At 56.6% G+C, this 21922-nt stretch overlaps 3 protein-coding genes across 6 annotated transcripts in view; 2 read left to right on the forward strand and 1 right to left on the reverse strand.

Annotated features, from left to right (window-relative positions):
* Window positions 1-4698: 4698 nt before the first annotated feature.
* On the forward strand, window positions 4699-8729 carry KLF1 (KLF transcription factor 1). The gene is made up of 3 exons (XM_015095803.4): window positions 4699-4846; window positions 5501-6341; window positions 8077-8729. Exons 1-3 carry the CDS (start codon window positions 4760-4762, stop codon window positions 8250-8252), a joined length of 1104 nt encoding a protein of 367 aa, XP_014951289.2. The 5' UTR covers window positions 4699-4759; the 3' UTR covers window positions 8253-8729.
* A 1215-nt stretch (window positions 8730-9944) lies between these two features.
* Window positions 9945-12351, forward strand: DNASE2 (deoxyribonuclease 2, lysosomal). Its single transcript, XM_004008489.6, has 6 exons — window positions 9945-10177; window positions 10292-10469; window positions 10560-10635; window positions 10969-11133; window positions 11223-11420; window positions 11835-12351. Exons 1-6 carry the CDS (start codon window positions 10083-10085, stop codon window positions 12239-12241), a joined length of 1119 nt encoding a protein of 372 aa, XP_004008538.2. The 5' UTR covers window positions 9945-10082; the 3' UTR covers window positions 12242-12351.
* Window positions 12352-12601: 250 nt separating this feature from the next.
* MAST1 (microtubule associated serine/threonine kinase 1) overlaps window positions 12602-21922 on the reverse strand; it is a 29066-nt gene continuing 19745 nt past the window's right edge. For all 4 annotated transcript variants that reach the window (XM_042249854.2, XM_027969549.3, XM_042249855.1 and 1 more), the window contains 14 exons: window positions 20853-20991; window positions 20597-20729; window positions 20291-20456; window positions 20087-20188; window positions 19544-19666; window positions 18627-18736; window positions 17346-17524; window positions 17021-17268; window positions 16477-16677; window positions 16060-16289; window positions 15606-15728; window positions 15343-15479; window positions 14057-14244; window positions 12602-13958 (listed from right to left, as the gene is read on the reverse strand). In XM_042249854.2, the coding sequence (XP_042105788.1) occupies window positions 12685-13958; window positions 14057-14244; window positions 15343-15479; window positions 15606-15728; window positions 16060-16289; window positions 16477-16677; window positions 17021-17268; window positions 17346-17524; window positions 18627-18736; window positions 19544-19666; window positions 20087-20188; window positions 20291-20456; window positions 20597-20729; window positions 20853-20991 (3353 nt within the window). In that variant the 3' untranslated portion in view covers window positions 12602-12684. The remainder of the gene's footprint in view (window positions 13959-14056; window positions 14245-15342; window positions 15480-15605; window positions 15729-16059; window positions 16290-16476; window positions 16678-17020; window positions 17269-17345; window positions 17525-18626; window positions 18737-19543; window positions 19667-20086; window positions 20189-20290; window positions 20457-20596; window positions 20730-20852; window positions 20992-21922) is intronic.

A 21922-nucleotide genomic window follows, 5' to 3' on the forward strand; every position in this document is an offset into this window, starting at 1 on the left:
CCAGTTTGTCCCAGGAAGCTTGCTAACCAAGTTACTGTATGTGCGTGCGTGCGTGCTAAGTCACTTCAGTTGCGTCCGACTCTGTGAGACCCTATGGACTGTAGCCCGCCAGGCTTCTTTGTCCATGGGGAATCTCCAGGCAAGAACACTGGAGTGGGTTGCTATGCCCTCCTCCAGGAATCTTCTCAACCCAGGGATCGAACCCGCGTCTCTTTGACTCCTGCATTGGCAGGTTGGTTCTTTACCACTAGCGCCACCTGGGAAGCCCGACTATGTGTGATTTCCCATGCTTTGTGATTCTGTGCGGTTAATTGAGCCTATGTGACTATGTATCTGTATGTGAGTGGAGCTGACTGTTTCTGTGACGTTGTGGGGCTGTTGACAATGGGCCGTTGTGTGTCTGTGACTGTGCCTGTGTGGCTGAATGACTTTGCGGTTTCTTGTCTAATTGTAAGCTTGTGTAATAGTATTCTGTGTAATCACGTGTCTGTGTGGTACTATGTGCATGACTGTTTTGATGGCTTTCTTTGTGGCTGTTATCTTTGTGAGAATGTGACTGGATATTTGTGTGTGTGCATGTGGGATTGTCTATATGTATATGTGTCAGTGTGATTTTGTCTATGTGTTGTGTGTGTTTGTGAGCTTGAGTGTCTGCCTGAGTGAGTGGCTATGCTTACCTAGATCACTTTTATGAGCATACATGTGGTGTGCTTTTGCATCTGGATGCATCGTGCTTGACCATCTCTGACTGAAAGCTACTCACCTACTATGACCTGACCACTTTCCAGCTGTGGAAAGTGTGGTCCGGAAAGCAGAATGGTCTTGCTTAAGATAAAAATAGCCCAAGTGCAGGGGCTTCCCTGATGGCTTAGTGGTAAAGAGTGCACCTGCCGATGCAGGAGACACAGGTTCCATCTCTGGTCCAGGAAGACCCCACATGCCGCAGAACAACTAGGCCCTGCTCGCGCCACAGCTATTGAGCTTGTGCTCTAGAGTCCAGGGAACCACAACTACCAAGCACATACGAAGCAGCTACTGAAGCCAGCACCCTCTAGAACCCGTGCTCCTCAACAGGAGAGGCTGCCACAATGAGAAGCCTACACACCACAACAAAGAAGAGCCCCACTCGCCGCAACTGGAGAAAAGCCCCCACAGCAATGAAAACCCAGCACAGCCACAAGTAAATACATAAAATTATATTTTTATTTTATCTTTTTATTTTCAAAGCAGCAGTGAAAAATGCAGAGGGGGATAGAGAGGAGAAGGAAGCTCTCAGTTGTGTCTGACTCTTTGTGATCCCTATGGACTGTGGCCCACCAGGCTCCTCTGTCCATGAAATTTTCCAGGCAAGAATACTGGAGTGGGTTGCTATTTCCTATTCCATAAAATTATATTTTTTTAAAAATGGACTAGGTGCAAAACAAGGACCAAGCCTGGGATCCGGTCTTCCTGCTTCCCAGGACAGGCTCTTCCCTGCCCACCCAGGAACACCCCTTCCTACGTGTCTGTGTGTAGAATGCTGTGTCTCACACATTTTCTCTGACTCTGATGGGAGTAACTGAGACTATGTCTGAATCTGATCACTAGCCTGTATATCCCCAAGGGGCTTAGGTGTATCTGGGCCCTTCTGGCCTCTAATATCCATGATTTGAACCCTCCTCCCCACTCAGTAGGGAGTAAATCATCACCTTGAAATGTCCGGTATTCTGCATAGCTCTTATTCTTTTGGACACCCTCCTCCACCTGGAGCCAGTGGCCTCCCTCCTTCTGTCCTGTCGTTTCACCAGTACTCCCTGCCCTGGAGTCACTGTGAGCACTGGAGTTCTCTGACGCACAGGGGATGTAGAGGCTGATGACAGCATGCACACTAGGAAGCCCAAATCTACACTTAGACCTTGTCACCCTAGGAAGTCTGTCATCTGTACTGGCAGCATACTCCCAGAGGCCTGGTCTCCCAGCCACACACCCCCCAACTCCCACCCTGGCCCCTCACCCTTTTGACTCGCCTTCCAGAGCCAAACATGCCTGTTAGTCCTTATCCTAAATCAAGGAGATATCTCCTCAAGAGAGATTGCTCTCCTCTCCAGGAAACCACTCTAATTTCAACCATTTTGTTTGAATAAAATGAAATTCACATAACATAAAATGAATTTTTTTTTTTTTTTTGCAGCTGTGCCACGTAGCTTGCAGAGTCTTTGTTCCCTAACCAGGCATTGAACCAGGGCCACAGCAGTGAAAGTGCCAAGTCCTAACCACTGGAGCCAGGGAGTTCTCTAAAAGGAACCATTCAAAGTGTATAATTCAGACTTCCTTGGTGGGCCAATGGTTAAGAATCCACCTGTCAATGTTGGGGTCAAGGGTTCACTTCCTGGTCCAGGAAGATCCCACATGCCATAGAGCAATTAAGCCCGTGCACCGCTGCTACTGAGCCCGCATGCTTTACAGCCTGTGCTCTGCAACAAGAGAAGCCACTGCAATGAGAAACCCATGCACCAAACGTAGAGAGCAGCCCCCACTTGCTGAAACTAACAAAAGCCTGAGTGCAGCAAGGAAGACCCAGAGCAGTCAAAAAAAAAAAGTGCACAATTCAGTGGCTTTTAGTATGTTCATTGTGTTGTGCAACCACCACCTTTATACAGTTCCAGAACCCTTCCATCACCCCCAAAAGGAGACCTTGTACCCATTAAGCAGTCACTCCCCACTTCCTCCTCCCCCCAGCCCTTGGCAACCACTAATCTGTCTCTATGGATATGCTTACTCTGGATATTTCATATAAGTGGAATCACATAACGTGACCTCTCTTAACTGGCTTCTTTAACTTAGTGTGCTTTTGAGGATCATCCATCTTGTAACATGTATTAGCACTTTATTACTTTTCTGGCTGAATAATATTCCATCGCACAGATGGGCCACTTTTTGTTTATCCATCTACTCATTAATGGACATTTGGGTTGTTTCCACCTTTTGGTGGTTGTAACTAATGCTACTGTGAACACTACTGTACAATTATTTGTTCATGAGTGCGTGGGACGTTGCTTCAGTAGTGTCTGACTCTGTGTGACTCTGTGAACTATAACCTGTGAGGCGCCTCTGTCCATGGGGTTCTCCAGAATACTGGAGCAGGTTGCCATGGAGTCCTCCAGGGGGTCTTCCCAACACAGGGATCAAACCTACATCTCTTATGTCTCCTACATTGGCAGGTGAGTTCTTTGCCACTAGCACCACCTGGGAAGCCCACTTGTTTCAGTTCAGTTCAGTTCAGTCGTTCAGTCGTGTCTAACTCTTTTCGACCCCATGAATTGCAGCAGGCCAGGCCTCCCTGTCCATCACCGACTCCCGGAGTTCACTCAAACTCATGTCCATTGAGTCGGTGATGCCATCCAGCCATCTCATCCTCTGTCGTCCCCTTCTCCTCCTGCCCTCAATCCCTCCCAGCATCAGGGTCTTTTCCAATGAGTCAGCTCTTCTCATGAGATGGCCAAAGTACTGGAGTTTCAGCTTCAGCATCAGTCCTTCCAATGAACACCCAGGACTGATTTCCTTTAGGAATTTGTGTCATTATACAATTGCATAATGTCTGTGTGCGACTGTGAACTATATGTCTGTGTCATCACCTGGAATCCCTGGGCACCATGGTGGAAGTCTCTGTTGCAGAACCTAGATCTCTCCCCACTGTGAGGTAGAAAGTGAAAGTTGCTCAGTCACGTCTAATTCTTTGCAACCCCATGGACTATACAGTCCATGGAATTCTCCAGGCCAGAATACTGGAGTGGGTAGCCCTTCCCTTCTCCAGGGGATCTTCCCAACCCAGGGATCAAACCCAGGTCTCCTGCATTGCAGGCAGATTTTTCACCAGCTGAGCCACAAGGGAAGTAGTAATTGGGTCACCTCCCAATCAAGTACTTCCTATGGCCTGATGCAACAGTCCCATCCCCCCCAGGCGAGTAGGTGGCCTCCTCGTCCCAAACCCCGCCGCCCCATCTAGAGCAGTTGTAGTTGCTCCAGCCTCAGCCTCCCCATTCCCCCTGCAAGTCGCCTGAGGTGGGGTGAGGGCTGTCCACGGTAAACAGTGACCACTGATTGGCAGGGGCCTCTCCTGCCACTGGTCTCAGACCTGGGGAGCTCACAACCCAGGAAATTGAAAACCAAGTTAATCCCCAGCCCCTGGCCCTCCCACTCACCAGGGACAGAGCCTTGGCTGTTCTGGGCCCCCACCTGATAGCAGCCTCCAACGTCTGGGGAGTCTGATAATGCTTGACTTGGCAGGGAGTTCATGCCAAGTCCCGCCATCAGCATGGTAGCTGCTGTTTATGGTGAAGGGGAGAGCTGCAAGGCCCTGGTCAGGGGCAAGGGGGTCTTGAAGCTCCTTCCTAGAATCCCCATTGTGCCCATCACCTCTTCTCCAGGAAGGTAGCTGAGAACAGGCCTCCAAGTTTCTCCTTCTTTGGGAACACATTGCCTCACTCTGCCCAACCCCTGAACCCCCGTCTCCTGAACCCCTATCCCCTGAACCCTTAGACCCTGAACATCTGATTGGCTTCAGATACACGGTCAGTCTTCAAGACTCAGCCCTGAACAGGCCTGGGTGAAGTCTGTTCCCCAGAAACGGTGACCCCCGCCTTCGCCTGGCCCTTATCAGGGGCTGCAGCCAATCAGCTGAGGGCAGAGAGGAGCCCTTCAAGGGGCCATCAGAGCCTCAGAGCCCACGAGGCCGCCAAGGGAGAGGAGGCCTGAGCCCCAGGGTGGGCACCAGCCAGCCATGGCTGCAGCGGAGACCGCCTTGCCCTCCATCAGCACGCTGACCGCCCTGGGCCCCTTCTCGGACACACAAGAAGACATCCTCAAGGTGGGGTCAGGTGGGGGTCTAGATGGGCCGGCAGGGGTTCTGGGTCCTGGCCACAGAATTGGGGGGCCGGGTCTGCATCTTGCCCTGGAATTCACATCTTGCCCTGCTCAGGACCGGGAGTCCTCAGTGCAGGCCAGGGATCTGAACTTGGTCTAAGGTCCTATTTCTGTCATGGGAGACTGAGGCTGGGAACAGAACACAGGGATCTAGGCTCAGTGAGACACTCCCAGATATAAGAGGGAAATGACAGCTGTGGTGAGGGGACACCCAGGAATTAATCTTGTTAGGGGACCTGGAAGGGGAGGAAGATTCTTGGGGGAAACTGAGGCAAGGCTGAGCCTCCCCTAGCCTTCCATTCTTGGTTCTGCCAACCCTTCCCCCATGCCTGAGCGTGGCAGGAGACTCTAGATAATATAAGCTTTATCTCCTGTCTCCAGCCTGACCCGATAGACGTCTCTGGAGCTGGGGGGGCTGAGGGGGGGAGACGGACAAGTGTGAGGGAGTGGGACAAACTGGCATGACAGAGAAGCAAACAAGACCCCTTTACGGAGCCTCTGGCCAGCCTGCCCCCATCAGGGCATCCGGCCCCCACCGTCTATGGACAGGATACCTTGGTGTCCGCTGAAGCTCCATGTTACCGGCTCCTTCCCCCAGTGGTGGCGCTCTGAAGACGTGCAGGACTTGGGCCCGGGCCCCCCCAACCATACTGGACCACCCCTCCACGTGAGGCCTGAGCTGGAGAACGCACCTGGGGAGGACGAAGATGATGACAGGGACGCAGCTACCCCCTGGGACCTGGATCTCCTCTTCACCAACTTCCCGTGCTCAGAGCCCGGCGGTGCGCCCCAGACCTGCGCGCCTCAGCCTTGCGCTCTGGCGCCCGGAGAGGGTTCCGGAGCGCAATTCCCACCGCCGCCCGAGACTCTGGGCGCGTATGCGGACGGCCCGGGGCTGGTGGCTGGGCTCTTGGGCCCTGAGGAGCACCTGGGCTGGGCGCGCCCGGCCCCACGAACCCCGGCTCCCGATACCTTCGTGGGCCCATCCCTGATCCCGACCCCCGAGCCCAAAGCGCTGCCGTTGCAGCCGTTGTACCCGGGACCGGGCGCGGGTTCCTCCGGCAGCTACTTCCCGAGGACCGGGCTTTCAGTGTCTGCAGCGCCGGGCGCCCCCTACGGGCTGCTGTCCGGGTACCCCGCGCTGTACCCGATGCCGCAGTACCAAGGGCATTTCCAGCTCTTCCGCGGGCTCCAGGCGCCGGCACCTGGCCCCGCCTCGCCCCACTCCTTCCTGAGTTGTCTAGGGCCCGGGACGACGGGTGCAGGACTCGGGGGGACTACAGGAGACCCAGGAGGGACCGCGGAGGCCGCCCCATCCAAGCGCAGCCGGCGATCTTGGGCACGCAAGAGGCAGGCTGCGCACACGTGCACGCACCCGGGATGCGGCAAGAGCTACACCAAGAGCTCGCACCTGAAGGCGCATCTACGCACGCACACAGGTGAGGGGGCGGGCCCCGGTGCAGGGGCTGGGCGGGCTGGGCGGGGCCTTGGGAGCTGGGAGCTGTCGAGGAGCTAGAAACTGGAGCAAGGGGAAGGGCTAAAGCAAAGTCGAAGCAAAGGGCTACGCCGAGGGAGCTGGGATGCTTGGAACTTCAGGAGTCAGCCGAAGAGCAAAGGGGAAGGCGGGTGGGGACAGAGAGAGAACTCGGAAAACATTTCAGGAAACCAACGGCTAAGACCTGGACCAAGGAAGTGCCGAAAAGCAGAGAGCCCGGCAAGCTGTGTAGGGGCGGGGCTAGAGGAGGGGCCGCGGGCGAGAAAGGCGGAATACCAAGGACAGGGCCAAAGACGCAGGGTTCAGGTTTGGGGCAAGTGGGAGTAAGGGGTTCAGGGACCGCCGTGCTCAGACGTGTCCGACTCTTTGCCACCCAATGGACTGTACTCTCTGCCGTGGGGCGGGGGGGGGGGGGTGTCTCCCAGATCCAGGGATCGAACTCGCCTTTCCTGCGTCTCCTGCATCCGCAGGCGGATTCTTTACCACTGCGCAGCCTGGGGCTCGGTTGGTAAAGAATCTGCCTGCAGTGCAGAGACCCGGGTTCGATCCCTGGCTCGGGAAGATCCCCTGGAGAAAGAAATGACAACCCACTCCAATACTCCTGCCTGGAGAATTCCATGGACAGAGGAGCTGGGCAAGCTACAGTCCAGGGGACCGCAAAGACAAATAGTGTGCGACTTACTTTTCATCTGGGAAGCCTTTCAGGGGCCGTAGCCAGGAATATAAAGAGGGAGTGGCTTAGCCAGACTGTAGGGGGCGTGCTGGAGCTCAGGAGGTTTAGTTTGAGGGGCCCAGATGCAGAGGCAGTTCCTGGAGTCTGAAGATAAATAGCTTGGAAACAGAGGAGGGTGGGCACAGGAGGAAAAGCTGGGGACCCAAGGAGCCAAAGAAGGGCTGGGACATGGAATAGAGGGCCAGGAGGAGGAGGAAGGAGGCCTGTGCCTAGGGGTGATGGGGCCACGTGTACAGACCTATCCAGGAACATAGGGAGGAGGGGCCAAGTCTAGCTGAGGGAAAGAAGTAATTACCCGGGACAGGGCGTGGAACACGAATTGGATTTCGGGGCTCAAGGATCAAGGCCAACAACAGGATTGAAGAGCAGCTGGAGGGTCCCCTGGTACAGTAAAGAGCCTGGAACACAGGGAGCAGTGCCAAAGGACAAAAACTGGGAGGGCATTAGTACACTGGGGCAGGACGTGAGGACACCGGAAGCAGGGCCAGCAGCATAGACAGCGCGACTTGTGCCCGGGAAATGAAAAGGAGCCTGGTGCCAGCAGGTACAGAAGAGGTACAGAGGTCGCAGACGTCGGTTCTGGGTGTAGATTCAGGCCATCCCCGAGAGTGAAAGCCTTCTTAAATTTCATGATCTGGGCGCCTCACCGGCCTCACCCTAGGCGCCAGTGGTAAAGAACCTGCCTGCCAGTGCAGGAGACATAAGAGACTCGGGTTCAATCCCTGGGTGGGGAAGACTCCCTGGAGGAGGGCATGGCAACCCACTCCACTATTCTTGCCTGGAGTATCCCATGGACAGAGGAACCTGGCAGGCTCCATGGGGTCGCAAAGAGCCCGACACAACTGAAGCGACTTAGCATGCACGCAGTCCCAGCCTAGGCTAGGAGGGAAGACCCTGGGACCAAGTATGGTGGACAGTGGTGTTCAAGGCTTCCTCATCTCCGCAGGGGAGAAGCCGTACGCCTGCACGTGGGACGGCTGTGGCTGGCGGTTTGCACGCTCCGACGAGCTGACCCGTCACTACCGAAAACACACAGGACAGCGCCCCTTCCGCTGCCAGCTCTGTTCGCGTGCATTTTCGCGCTCCGATCATCTGGCCTTGCACATGAAGCGTCATCTTTGAGCCCCGCCTCTGGCACTTGGACCTTCCTGGGGACTGGGGTTGGAACAAGAGTGGATCCACGCAGGGTGGTTTTCCCTCGGATGAATCCTCATCTGGACTCTAGGCCCCACAGATCCAGCAAAAGATCAAGGACTGGCCCATAGATGCACCTGGGAGAGCCTCCAACATAAGTTCCCACAGGTCCTCAGCCACAGACAGCCACGATCATGTAGACCCAGCAAGACAGACCTCTAAATAAACGGACTCAAATGGATACCCAGATACTTCTGACAAAGAGACAGACTCTCAGAGAGCTGGACCATCAAACCAGCTCACAGGTGACCCTAGACAGTGAGCGGGTGAGGCATCCCAGAGACCCTGATTCTAGAAGGCTTCACACTGTGACACCTGAAACTCCACATAGAGGCTGGCATTGCTGTGAATGGTTATGGGTCCTGTAAAAATGCCCCTCCCAGATAAAACTTGTGTTGGCCTGAATTTGTGGATTTTGGCTGTGGTAGTTGGGAAGAAGCTGTAACCCCAGAACTGATATTGGGGGGCCATACACACGACTTAGCGATTGAACACACATTTACACACTCATCTCCTAAAACTGGGCAACCTTCCTTGGGCACTGACTGCCTTGCAGCCCCCCTCCTTCCCCCACCCCAAGGTCAGGCTATATTGTCCTTGCTTCCTGCCTTGAAGCCCAGGAACATTCACAGGGGCCTTCTTTTCTACTTAAGAATCTTCTTCCTCCACCAAGAATCCTAAGGGAATTCCCTGATGGTCCGGTGGTTAGGACTCTAGGCTTCCATTGCAGGGAGCATGGGTTCGATCTCTGGGGAACTAGGATCCCATATGCCCTGTGGAGTCGCCAAAATAAATACTTTTTTTTTTTTTTAAAGGAATCTTCAGCTAGGTCCCAGAGCCCCAGCATCCTTCACCCTACCATGATCCAAAGTGACCCCTTGGCTAGCTCTTGTACGGTGGCGGAGTAGGGGTGGGGGGACATGCAAAATGAAAACGGGGAGGACCAACAGCACAGGCTTCCTCTAAAGGAGCAAGTCACACCAGGTGGACCTCAGGCTGTAAGGCAGGAAAGGATAAAGTCCAAAATTGCCTCTGACGGGTAAACCGGGGAAAGAGTGCCGTTAAATAGAAGAATGTTCATTGGGATTAGCCAGCCAGTAATGGGGCTTCCCTGGTGGCTTAGATGGTAAAGAATTCGCCTGCAATGCGGGAAACCTGGATTCAATCCTGGGGTTCCATCCCTGGAGGAGGACATGGCAACCCACTCCAGTATTCTTGCCTGGAGAATCCCCAAGGACAGAGGAGCCTGGCGGACTACACTCCACGGAGTCTCAAAGAATCGTACACGACTGAGCGACGAAGCACACACAGCCTGAGTTGAAAGAGACGGAGGCAGGGCCTAGCAGAAGGACGTGAGCTGTGGTTGGCGAGGAGCAGAGTCGGAGGCGGGCGCTGGAAACCGCTTAGCCTTGAGAGGGCGTGTCTGGGCCGAGCCAGGGGGTGGAGCCTATCAGAGACTAGCCGGCCGGAAGCAGGAGGAGGCCCCAGGCTAGCCGGATCCGGGGCGGACTCAGATGGGGCGGGGGCGGTCTCAGATGGGTGTGACGGCCAGAAAAAAAGTCCAGCCCCTGGGAGGATCCTGGACTGCCTTTTTAAATCTCTGCTTCTCACCTCGCGGGCGGGGTCTCCATCCTCTTGATGTGTGGAGTTGGGTTCCCAGGCGGATTTGGGGAAGTGAAAGTCACCAGGGGCCGGGCCTGTCCCAGCTCGTGACCCCGCGCCTCGCCCTCTCGACACAAATTTCTAGAACCCAGCTCGATGGCCACGCTGAGCTCGCTGCTATTGACCGCGCTGCTCTGGGTCCCTGTAGGAACCCTGACGTGCTACGGGGACTCGGGGAAGCCTGTGGACTGGTGAGTGCGCAGGCGCCCACTATTCCTCAGAGCCGCACTGGGGCTTGCTGCACTCCTAGGAGAAAACAGGTGCCTTCCCGTCTTCCTCCATTCTATCCGTCCCCCAACCTATAGGTTCGTCGTTTACAAGCTGCCGGCCCACACAGGGTCGGGAGATGCGACGCAGAACGGGCTGCGGTACAAGTACTTTGACGAATACTCAGAGGACTGGCGCGACGGCGTGGGGTTCATCAGTAGCACCACCGGCGCCGTGGGCCGCAGCCTGCTGCCGCTGTACCGAAACAGCAGCCAGGTGATGACGCCTCCGGCCGAACCTGGGGTGGGACTCTAGGGTGGGCCTGACCTGAGGGAACCTTCACGTGTCCCTGTCCATCTTCCCCAGCTCGCCTTTGTGCTCTACAATGACCAACCGCCTAAATCCCGCGAGTCTGACTCTTCCAGTCGTGGGCACACAAAAGGTGAGGCCACATTGGGGGCTGGGGGAGGGTTCTGGTTTCCCTATGCGTCTTCTTCAGCTAATTCCTGACCTGCCTGTGTCTGAGGGTGAGCTGCTCTGGCAGACCCTGGATATCTGTTTCCCTATCTTAAATCAACGTGGTCCTTCTTCTGAACTATAAGAACTGATGGCTGTGGAAACTGAACTCAGCAGTGGTCCTGACACTCACTGCCCGCTGCCCACTGGTCCTGCAGTCCGGGCCCCCTACAGAGTGAGAGTGTTCCTGGTTGCACATGTGCTTGTTGTGATGTCTCAAGCAGTCCCCTCCCCCCATCAACTCCAATTTCTGGTTCAGGTGTGCTGCTCCTGGACCAAGAAGGGGGCTTCTGGTTGATCCACAGCGTTCCGAACTTCCCTCCACATGCCTCCTCTGCTGCGTACAGCTGGCCTCCTGGTGCCCAAAAATATGGGCAGACCCTGATCTGTGTATCTTTTCCTCTCACCCAGTTTCTGGATATCAGTGAGTAAAGACAGGGAGACGGTGAGTCCCTGATTCCCAGATCAGAATCTTAGAACAGTCCCTCATTTTCTTCTCCTCTTGCCCTCCAGGCAAACAGCTGACCTATACCTACCCACTGGTGTATGACCACAGGCTGGAAGGGGACTTCGCCCAGAAATTCCCCTACCTGGAGGAGGTAGTCAAGGGCCATCACGTTCGCCAGGGACCATGGAACAGCAGTGTAACACTCACATCAAAGAAAGGAGCCACATTCCAGAGCTTTGCCAAATTTGGAAACTTTGGAGATGGTGAGGCCTGAGGCTGATGACTGGAGAACTCTTTCTCTGCGAGGGACTGTCTGGTGGCTATGGGCAGGTCCTGGGTAGGGACTGGGACACATCTGAGTCAGACTCACATGCAAGGTAAACAACCAACATGCCTGTGTTCAAGCATTGGTTTCTGGCTGTGTGATACATGATTTAATCAGGGTTTCAACTTACCTGTCTGAAAAATGGGAATAGTAATGGTATCTGCTTGAAAGGGCTGCTGTGTGCAAAGTGATACATATAAAGCATTTAGTAAGGGCTATTACTCTTAATGTTATAATCCTCCAGATGGCCAGGAATTGACAACTGAGGAAACAGCTCAGAGAGGGGAAGTTGCCTAGGGAATCCCTAGCATTGATCCTGACCCTGTCCATGCCCTCCTTCCATCTTCTGCAGACCTGTACTCTGGCTGGCTGGCGGAAGCCCTTGGCAGTACCCTGCAGGTCCAATTCTGGCAGAGATCTTCCGGTATCCTGCCCTCCAACTGCTCCGGGGCCCAGCATGTATTTGACGTGACTCAGACAGCCTTCCCTGGACCAGCTGGGCCAGCCTTCAATGCCACAGAAGACCATTCCAAGTGGTGTGTAACCCCCAAAGGGCCCTGGGCCTGTGTGGGTGACATGAATCGGAACCAAAGAGAGGAGCACCGGGGTGGGGGCACTCTGTGTGCCCAGATGCTCTGGAAGGCCTTCAAGCCTCTGGTGAAGGCCTGGGAGCCCTGTGAAAACAAGAGCAGGGCCTTCTCTCTAGGAAGCCCAGCAGGACATATAAGAGCTAAGGTTCAGGGGCCAATGTGGACTTGAGTTTGAATCTGTTTTGTCCCTTCCTATTTGTTTGGCCTTAATCATGTGCCTTAATCTGTGACTCATCTGTACATTGGGAATCATAGTAATACAAAGAAATTGGTAAATGAGACTGTTATTCTTTCTTCAGCTGGGCACTGGGACTCTGAACAGCATTGCAATTGCTCAGGGTCTGGGGGCAGCTGGCACATAGGTGAGACTCAGAATAGGACCCCAAGTAAGGGTCCATCCAAGACCTACCTCCCCTCTTTATGGTAACTAGGACTGGAGGAAGTTTCACCCCTTAACAAGCACACAGGCAAGGGGGTGGAAACAGGATGTCCTGCCTCGCTAGGGGAGGAGGGGCGAGCTCCAGAAAGCTCACACAGCAGGGGCGCACTTTATTTATATGTGTACATATGTATACAGGCGGCTGTACAGCACGGGGCCAGCGGCTCCCACTGCTATGGGCCTGGGGGCATGGGGCAGGGCGCCCCTTTTTTGGTCGGGCCTACTGAGGGCACAGCTTCAGCAGGGCACCGAGAGGTTGGCCCCACCTCAGGCTTGGTGGTCGGGCCCGGCAGGGAAGCAGGTGGGGCTGGGGGCCCGGCACTGCTGGGCACATTTTTTGTTGGGGCTTGGGAGGGGGTCTGGGGGTCTGGGGAGAGCTTGGGAGAGGCAGGTTTGGAACGAGGCCCGCTCAGCGTGGTCCGCTCCTCTACCACCTCCAGCACCCAGCGCTCCCGGCCCCGGAGGGCCTCAGGTTGGGGAGGCGCCAGGGGTGCAGATTCGGGCAATGCCTTGGAGTCCGCACTCGGGGTATGCACACTTGGGGGCTGAGACACCTCGGCTTTCGCCCCGGGCCGTACGGGCTCTACGACAATGGGCACCGGGGGCGTGCCTGCTTCGCCGGAACTGCTGCGCCGGCCGGTCTCGTGTTCCTGCACCGGGCTCAGGGCGGACTTGGCCACGGCCCTGGCCGTCCCGCCCGTACCATCTTCGGTCTGCACGCTCTGGTGTCGCGCGCCGCTGGCGTCCCGCTCCAGGGTCCGACCCCCAGGGGTCGTCGCGCGGGGCGGGGTGCAGGCCTCGGCGCCACCCGGGGACTCTTTCTCCTTACTTGATGCCAGCGGCCTGGGGGCGCCCTCGGGCAGCAGCGGGTCCGCGCCCAGGCTCAAGGGCGACTCCTGGCGGCCCAGGCGGCGGACAGCGACCTGCCGGGGCGCACCGGGACCCTCGATAGGGGGTGTCTCGCCGTCCGACTCTGCGAGGCTATGCAGCGCTAGCTCGCCGTGGAAGTCCTTGCGGAAATCCGGGTGGCCCACCTCGAGGCTGTGTTTGCGCAGCGCGCCCTTCTTGTCCGCGCCCAGTGAGGCTCCCAGCTTCTCCGCCGACTGCACCCGTTTGAGGAGTGGGGAGCGCGGGGGCTCGGCACTCTTCGGGCGCGGGCGCACCACCGGCGGCGACGAGTGCAGCTTGGCCGGGAAGCTCTGCGTGGTGTGCGAGCTGCCCACCGTGTGGCCCGGCAGCGGCGGCGGCGACGCCTGTGTCGGGGACGGCGTGTGCGCCAGCGGCGACAGCGGGATGTTGCCTGCCGACTTGCAGCGCGCAGAGCGGTACTGGCGGTGCAGCTTCGGCGACAGGCCGTGCAGCGTGCTGGGCCGGATGTGGTGCGACGCTGACGACGCCGGCGAGTTGGGCGTGCTCGAGGCGGGCGAGCTACTCTGGGACGAGGCGCCTGCGGGCGGGCAAGAGAGAGCAAAGAACTGGGTGGGCGCCGCCAGGGCACTGCCCCGCCCGCACATGCCGCCCGCCCCGCGCAGGCGCAGGGTCTACCTAGGTAGGCGGAGTCAGGCGTGGAGCGGTAGCTGTGGGTGGGCGAGCGCGCCGGCAGGCCGTGCGTGGGAGAGCCGGGCAAGCTGTCGCTGGATGACAGCGAGCGGTTCAGCGACGACAGCGAGCGGCTAGTGTGCAGCAAGTTCGACTGCTTCGTGATCTTGCGGAAGAGGGAGCTGCGCTTCTTGCTAGAGGACAAGGAGGGAACCAGTTTCCCTGGACCAGACTCTAGAGCTCCCGGCTCTCCCCACTTCAGGGCCACAAGGCACCTCCTGGAACCACCCACCCAATCTGGATCCTCCCTCTTCAAAAACAACACTGTTGGAGACTGGAGACTTCCTTTATGGCTGTCCCACTTGGCTCCTCCCACCTGGCCTACCGATTGCTTGTTGACCACTCACGGTCCAAGCTAGAAACATCCTTCCAAACAGAACCAACCTATTCTGGCCCCATCCACCTTTCTAGCCACCCCCTCTTGAGCTAAACCCACTTATCAGGGCAGGAAGAATTTCACTGGCCTCAGCCTGACGCATCTCACTCCAATCCCCACTCACTCTTTGTCCAGGCCAAACCCGCTGATCAAAACAGAAAACTCTCCTGGCTCCACCCACCTCTCCTAATTCTGCATTATTTGTAAGGGAAGAAATTATTTCTACTGGCCTGGTATGCTCCTCCCAGGTAGAAGTCTCTTCTCCTGGCCCCTCCCAGTCTCTTAAATGCATCCAGCAAAGCAGGGTCATCTCTTGGATGGTGCCCTCTTGGTCCGTATCCGCTGGCTCTGCTCTACTCCGAGTTTTGGAGCTTGGTACATCTTCTTTTCCCAACTCCTCCCACTTTCTCAGCCCCTCCTTCTCTGTCCTCTCATTATTGCTCTTCACTCGGTGGCCCCCAGGTGGCGCGAGTGGTAAAGAACCCGCCTGCCAATGCAGGAGACGTGAGACTGGAGTTCTCTTATGTCTTCCTGATCCCTGGGTCGGGAAGATCCCCTGGAGAAGGGCATGGCAACCAACTCCAGTATTCTTGCCTGGAGAATCCCATGGACAGAAGAGCCTGGCGGGCTACAATCCATAGGGTCCCAAAGAGTCAGACAAGACTGAAGCGACCTAGCACACACGCACAGTGGCCCCGGCCACCTTTCCTGTGCACAACTTCCATTCCTGTGAATATGCCTTCTCCTGTCCTCTCCCATACCTATCCCACATAAGCCCTGGCCATTGCTCAAAAACTGGAATGCTCCAGAGGGCCTGCTGTTTATAGCCCCGCCCACTGCACTCGGCCCCACCCACCTCTCCTGACCCTCCTTGGCAGAGGGCCTCTTGTTCCTCCGAGCCATTTTGGCCTTGTAGCTGCTGCGCCGTGCAGGGCCGATACGGATGGAGGTATTTTCGAAGGGCGTTGTGGTAACGGCCACTTTATTGCCACTCTGGGGTTAGAAAGGGGGAAAGTTCTCTGCTGGAGGCTGTTCTGGCAACTCCAGCTCCCCAGGACCTCCCTCACCCTTCACTCCCTTCCACTCCCCTGACACTTCGCTTTTCCCCCATAGACTCACCTTAAGGATCAGCTCAACGACCTCAGGATGTACCATGCCATGCACCGGCTCCCCGTTCACGTGGGTGATGAGGTCCCCGGCACAGAGCCCTGCCTCCTGGGCTGGGCCCCCCTCCTCCACGTGCTGGGGACAGGGCACCCCACAGGGGCAGGATTAACAGGATTGGTAACAAGGAAGTCTCCCTAAGCTTCTGTTCCAGACACCTAACTCTGTAGGCACAGTAATTAATCATAACACCGAGCAAAACAATCATTCTCGCCAGTTTACAAATGAAGAAACTGAGAATCAGACAGGAAAGTGATGGGGTGCGGGGTGTCACAGAGGAGTCTCATTCAGGCTGCCTAGTTCCAGAGTTTGAGCTGTCCCTCATCCCTTTGAGCGAGGAGGTGGCGGGGAGCGTGTGGAACTCTCCCCAACCCCACCATAGAATACAGGCTCATCCATAACTGCTCACCCAGACAATGTGGTGTACACTGTAGACATCTGAGTCACCCATGTAGACGCGGATGGCACGCAGTGTGAAGCCATACTTCTTGCCCGAGCGTTGGATGGTGATGGGGGAGCGAAGCCCACTGACAGCCGGCGAGTAGTCCCGGCTGGGTGAGGAGTCCCGTGAGGATGGGTTGGAGGAGAGAGATCGCGGGGACATGGGGCTAGCCAAAGGTGAGCTCCCATGTGGGTCCACTGCAGACACAGACCCATGGTCAGAGGTCAGGGCGGACAGACACAGCTCTACCCGTGTCTGCTCCTCCCTCCTCCCAAGTGAAAGTCCCAGGGCTCTCATTGGCCCATCCCAGAGCAAATCACGGCGGACTGGGAAAACGCACCAATGGGGGCAGCCCATCCCCTGCCAGGTTGGACCCAGCGTCACCTGCAGGGATCATGACAGACAAGGCAGTGGCCGAGGCTGACTTGATGACTTTGCCCCCGGTTCGAGAAGGCCGCTTCTCTACCGCGGGATCTCCTGATAGCTGCTGGTGCCGCGCTCGGCGCAGAACCAGGTCATTGGTGGCTCTGGGGCCTGATGGGTCCCCATCCTTGGAGGGTGGGCAGAGGTCGCCTGGGCGGTCAGCTGCAACATAGCAGGTGGGTTAGGGGGTCAGTCCAAGGGCATAGTCCTCTTAAATGGTGTTCCCTCTGCATGCAATGCTCTTCCCACCTCTCTCCCTTGCTGGATTGTGAATTTCATAAGAGCAGGTACCCTATACATCTGGAACAGCTCCTGACACAGAGAAGTGCTTAAACACATTTGTTGACTGACTGAGCATGGAATAGGGGTCATTCTCATGTTGATGAGAATCCCAGGTTGGAGTGTGGAGAGTACAGGAGAACTTGCATAAGCAGTAACCAGGCTCACTGAACGCTCATATATGGCCCCTGGGGAATCGGGGAAGGCGGCAGGAGGGGGCACTTACTAGCCTCCGAGTCCCCGGTGCTAGGGGTGCCATCCCCTGGAAGTGTCTCTTTGGCGGCCCGCGCATCCAGTGAGCCTGGGGGATCGGAGCTGGGCCGGGGAGGCCTGCGCAGCCGAGCCTCATCCTCTTCCTCTTGCGGGGTGCTGAAGCGGCTGGGCTCCAGCAGCGCCGAGAAACGGCGGCGGGCGCCCAACGGGGGACTGGCCTCCCCCTCCAAGAAGCTGGCCTCAGATGCCGAGAAGCGCTTGCTGCGCAAAGGGGGCGTTGTCAGAGGAGTTACTCCCCTTCGGGCCCCGCCCCCAAACCCAGCTCTGCCCTTGCTCACATCTCTGGGGAGCCCCCTCTCCAGGTCTTCTCGCGCAGGGTCAGGCCACCCAGGCCCTCCCGCTTGCTGGTCACCTTCTCCTCTGGGCCCTTGGCGCTCGGCTCCCTCTTGCTGGTCCCCGCTGCCGCCACGGGGGTCTTGGGCTCGTGCTGCGACAGCTGCTCCATACTGCTGTACACCTGCAAGCGGTAGTGGAGGGAAGTCCAGCCCCCAGGTTCTGCCTTCCCTCCTGAACCAGTAAACTTCGCGCCACTGTTGTTTAGTCGCTCAGTCGTGTCCAAGTATTTGCGACCCAGTGGACTGCAGCACGCTAGGCTTCCCTGTCTCCTGGAGTTTGCTCAGACTCATGTTCATTGAGTCGATGATGCCAACCAACCATCTCATTCTCTACCTCGCTACTGGAGCCTGCCAAACTAAGCTCCATCCTAGTAAAGCTGGGTTCTGCCCATTCCTGGACCGAGCCCAACCACCCACAATTCTTCAGTTCTGGCCCCACCCCCACGAAATAAGGCTCTGACATATTCTAGATCCTGCCCTGCCCAAGCCGTAAAGAATCTCACCTCTCCAAGTCTCATCCAGTTATGCGTACCCTCTCCCAAGCTAGGTCGTGCATCCCCCTGCATTGTATGTGTGCTCAGTCGTGTCCGACTCTTTGTGACCCCCGCCTCATGCTGTTCCTCTAAATGAAACAGTGCCCAGCCTCGCCACGGCCTAGCTCCGCCCTCAGTGCTCAGTCTCTCCATTCCCAGATCCTGACCCCGCCTGGTCCAGATTAGCCCGCTCCTCCTGTCGGTCATTTCCATACTGTTCAGGTTCCCGTTAGATTCCACTCAATGCCGAAAGCGTCCTCCCTGGTAGCTCAGACAGTAAAGCGTCTGCTTACAATGCGGGAGACCAGGAGATCCTGAAGATCTCCTGGAGAAGAAACCCACTTCAGTATTCTTGCCTGGAAAATCCCATGGGCGGAGGAACCTGGAAGGCTACAGTCCATGGGATCGCAAAGAGTCGGACACGACTGAGCGACTTCACTCACTTTAATGCCAAAGGCCACTTCCAAGACTATGCTGCTTTCCCCCACCCCACCCCCTCTACCACTAGCCTCATCACTCAGATCCTCACTCCCTCTGTAAATTTCTCCAGTCTGAGACTTTAGATCTGTGTGCCTGCTCCCCACAGTCTCCTGAGCCCCTGCCCACTTCAAGCCCACCTCCATTCCCTCCCTCAACACCTGCCCCGCCCTCCCCCGGACTCACCCCATCCCTACCCCCCGGTTTGTCCCACCTTGCTGAAGCGCGGGGAGCAGGAGGAGAACTGACGGATCTCCACAGGCTCCTCCTCCGTGGTGTCATCCTCATCGTAGGAGTTCACGTGGTGATACCTGTCTGAGCGGGCTGGGGTGGAGGTGTGGATAGTGACCGCGGGCACGTCCACTCCCGCGGGCACGTCCACTCCTCAAATCACAACCCCACGAAAGTCAGGTCTAGGTCCTACAAGCCTGGCCACGCACGCCCCTTCTAACTAGTAACTGATTCAGACCCCGCCCCCACGCTAAGTCCCAGTCCCACTTTCTCCAAGGCTACATGTAGCCCCGCCTCCATAAAGCCACACCCCCAGACTCCACCTAAGGTGCTCTCCACCCTGGTTCTGCCTCCGCCAGCCAGGGCTCTTGCCTTGTTCTGGGACCTAGCACCGCCTGGTAATCCAGGCTCACTTCCAATTTTAGAATTTACTCCGGTCCAGGCTCCATCCCTAGGAGAAGGCAATGGCACCCCACTGCAGTACTCTTGCCTGGAAAACCCATGGACGGAGGAGCCTGGGAGGCTGCAGTCCATGAGGTTGCTAAGAGTCGGACGGACTGAGCGACTTCACTTTGACTTTTCACTTTCCTGCATTGGAGAAGGAAATGGCAACCCACTCCAATATTCTTGCCTGGAGAATCCCAGGGACGGAGGAGCCTGGTGGGCTGCCGTCTATGGGGTCGCACAGAGTCAGACACGACTGAAGCGACTTAGCAGCAGCAGCAGCCGGCTCCATCCCTACCCCAACCTTCTTTCTTCTCTGAGCCCCGCCCCTCTGCTAAGCCACGCCCCCGGCACAACCTCAGCCCTCTTCTCTGTTCTAGCGGGCTAGAACTGGGTTCCAGCCCAGGCCATACCCAAGGGCCCCCTCAAAGGATTCCACCCGCTGTCCCCGCTCACTGTCGAAATAGCTGGTATCATCTTCGGACTCCAGATGGGGGATGAACTCGGCCTTCTGCCTCAGCAATCCTGTCCAATCCAGGTCTCGAAAGAAACTGTGCTGCTTCACCTCGAAGGCACCGCCTGGGGAGGAAGGAGGGGGCTGGATCAGGGAAGGAATTTAAGCGACAGCTATGGCTAGCTCAGGCTTCACTGGTGACTCAGACTGTAAAGAGTCTGCCTGCAATGCAGGAGACCCAGGTTCAATCCCTGGATAGAGAAGATCTCCTGGAGAAGGGCATAGCTGCCCACTCCAGTATTCTTGCCTGGAGAATTCCATGAACAGAGGAGCCTGATGGGCCACAGTCCATGGGGTTGCAAAGAGTCAGACACGACTGCACAGCTGACACTTAAGGCTAGCCCAGTAGCCCAGCAGCCCAGCTCACCCATTTTCCCACCCAGGGACATAGCGCTGGAAGCCCTGCTACGGACAACAGACACCACTACCCACCCACCCCTGCCTCAACTCATATTCTCGGCACAGCAGACCCCACACCCCCCTACCTGCACCTAGACGGATCAAGGGATTAGTCTGCAGGAGGCTGGATATCAGGTGCTGGGCATCCGTGGGTAGGGCCTCCTCCCCTTCGGGCCACAGGATGTCATCTGCAGAGCAAGGTGTGGGGTAGGGTTCACTTTTAGGTCCACGAGGCCTTGGGCCCTCCCTCGTTTCCGTGCCCCCTGCCTGCCCACCGCGGAGGCACGCACCACTGATGACCTGTCCAAAGAGCTCTTCGGGAGTGTCTCCAAAGAAGGGCACACAGCCCACCAGGAACTCGTAGAGAATGATGCCCATGGCCCACCAGTCCACCGGCTTGCCGTATCCCTGACGCAGGATGACCTCGGGTGCGATGTACTCTGGGGTCCCACACACCTGGGGGCAGGCGGTTAGCCCATGCCCTGGCCACAGAAGGGGCCTCCTGGGGGAGCAGTGCCCCCCCATGCCAGGCCCAGGGCCCACATAGTCCTGCCAGGTCACTCCACCCGTGGTGACCCCCACTCCCGCACACACACCTGTTTGTCCAGGAACTCCCGGGCGTCCTTCTCAATGTGGCCTTCATAGAGGTTGGTGGTGAGGCTCATGAGCCCCATCTTTGAGAGGCCAAAATCCGTGAGTTTGATGTGCCCCATGGAGGTGATAAGGAGGCTGCAGAAGCAAACTGGGGTCTTAGAGGTGAGGACGGTCCTCCTCACTCCTGGCCTTTCTGTGCCAGGGCTCCCCCAACCCCCGAGGGACAGGGAAGGAGTGGTGGCAAAGGTCAAGGCTCACTTGTCAGGCTTGAGGTCGCGGTGCACGATGCCGTAGTTATGCAAGTACTCCAGCGCCAGCACTGTCTCAGCAAAGTACATGCGAGCCATCTCCACAGGCAGTGCCCCAATGTTCTTCAGCAGGGTGGCGCAGTCCCCCCCTGGGGGTGAAGGAATGGGATGCATGTGAAGAGGGAGGCAACCCTGGCCCAGAGCTGAGCACTCAGCAGGCAGCAGAGAACCAAGTTCTCTTCTCACATGACCCCCACTTTATAGCTAAGGAAAACAGGCTCAGAGAGGGGCCTCCCTCTCCCAGCTTCTGCTGGGAGTGGCCTCTGCCAGGCTTCTCTTGTTTTCTTAGCCATCCTCCAAAGTTAGCACAATCAGTTGATTTTACACAGGAAGGGACTGCTTCACACCCAACCTCAGAGAGAGGTTGGGTCAGGCAGGGAGTTGATGGTGGAGGTAAAGTTTGGTTGGGACTGAAGCTGCCTGCTTAGGAACTGAGTCTAGGAGAATGGACCCTAGTTTGCAGTCTGAACTTTGAGGGTCTGAGGTTTTAAAATATAAATGACTTTGCCCCACCAGATTTACTGTCAGCAGCATTCATATTTTCGTCTCCCTCAGCTTCCATTTCTCCTTTTTCTCACAAGGGTCAGATTTCCTTCCAGGTTTAGCTGCTGGATCAGCATGTAACCCAAGTTCGGTCAATGACTTTTCCCTTTTGTCACAAAGATTGCTAAGCTCATAGGATGTAAACTGGGACCTGTTGGATGGTAACCTCACTATATCAAGGCCTGTTTCATTTTATTTATTTTTTGGCCATGCCATGTGGCTTGTGAGATCTTAGTTCCCCCGGCAGGCACAAAGCCCATGCTGCTTGCAGCAGAAGTGTGGAGTCCTAACCTCGGACGATCAGGGAATTCCCTATCAAGCCCTGTTTAGTGGGGCGTCCACACGTGGGAGAACAGACCCAAGAGATGGAGAGATTACTAATGACATAATTTGAGCACCTAGATAAAGCCATTCCTGAAGTTGCTTGCTTTTCTTGTTTATTGTATATCTATACAGTTTTATTGTATGTTTTATTGT

The sequence above is a fragment of the Ovis aries genome, chromosome 5 (genome assembly GCF_016772045.2).
Source record: "Ovis aries strain OAR_USU_Benz2616 breed Rambouillet chromosome 5, ARS-UI_Ramb_v3.0, whole genome shotgun sequence".
Classification (NCBI taxonomy): domain Eukaryota; kingdom Metazoa; phylum Chordata; class Mammalia; order Artiodactyla; family Bovidae; genus Ovis; species Ovis aries.

What these genes read in the sequence shown, in the direction of transcription:
- KLF1 (XM_015095803.4), top strand. Translation starts at nt 4,760, where the DNA reads ATGGCTGCAGCGGAGACCGCCTTGCCCTCCATCAGCACGCTGACCGCC. An exon ending in CACAAGAAGACATCCTCAAG is followed by an intron (nt 4,847 to 5,500) that starts GTGGGGTCAGGT and finishes TCCTTCCCCCAG; the next exon opens with TGGTGGCGCTCTGAAGACGT. An exon ending in GCATCTACGCACGCACACAG is followed by an intron (nt 6,342 to 8,076) that starts GTGAGGGGGCGG and finishes TCATCTCCGCAG; the next exon opens with GGGAGAAGCCGTACGCCTGC.
- DNASE2 (XM_004008489.6), top strand. Translation starts at nt 10,083, where the DNA reads ATGGCCACGCTGAGCTCGCTGCTATTGACCGCGCTGCTCTGGGTCCCT. An exon ending in TGTACCGAAACAGCAGCCAG is followed by an intron (nt 10,470 to 10,559) that starts GTGATGACGCCT and finishes CATCTTCCCCAG; the next exon opens with CTCGCCTTTGTGCTCTACAA. An exon ending in CACCCAGTTTCTGGATATCA is followed by an intron (nt 11,134 to 11,222) that starts GTGAGTAAAGAC and finishes CTTGCCCTCCAG; the next exon opens with GCAAACAGCTGACCTATACC.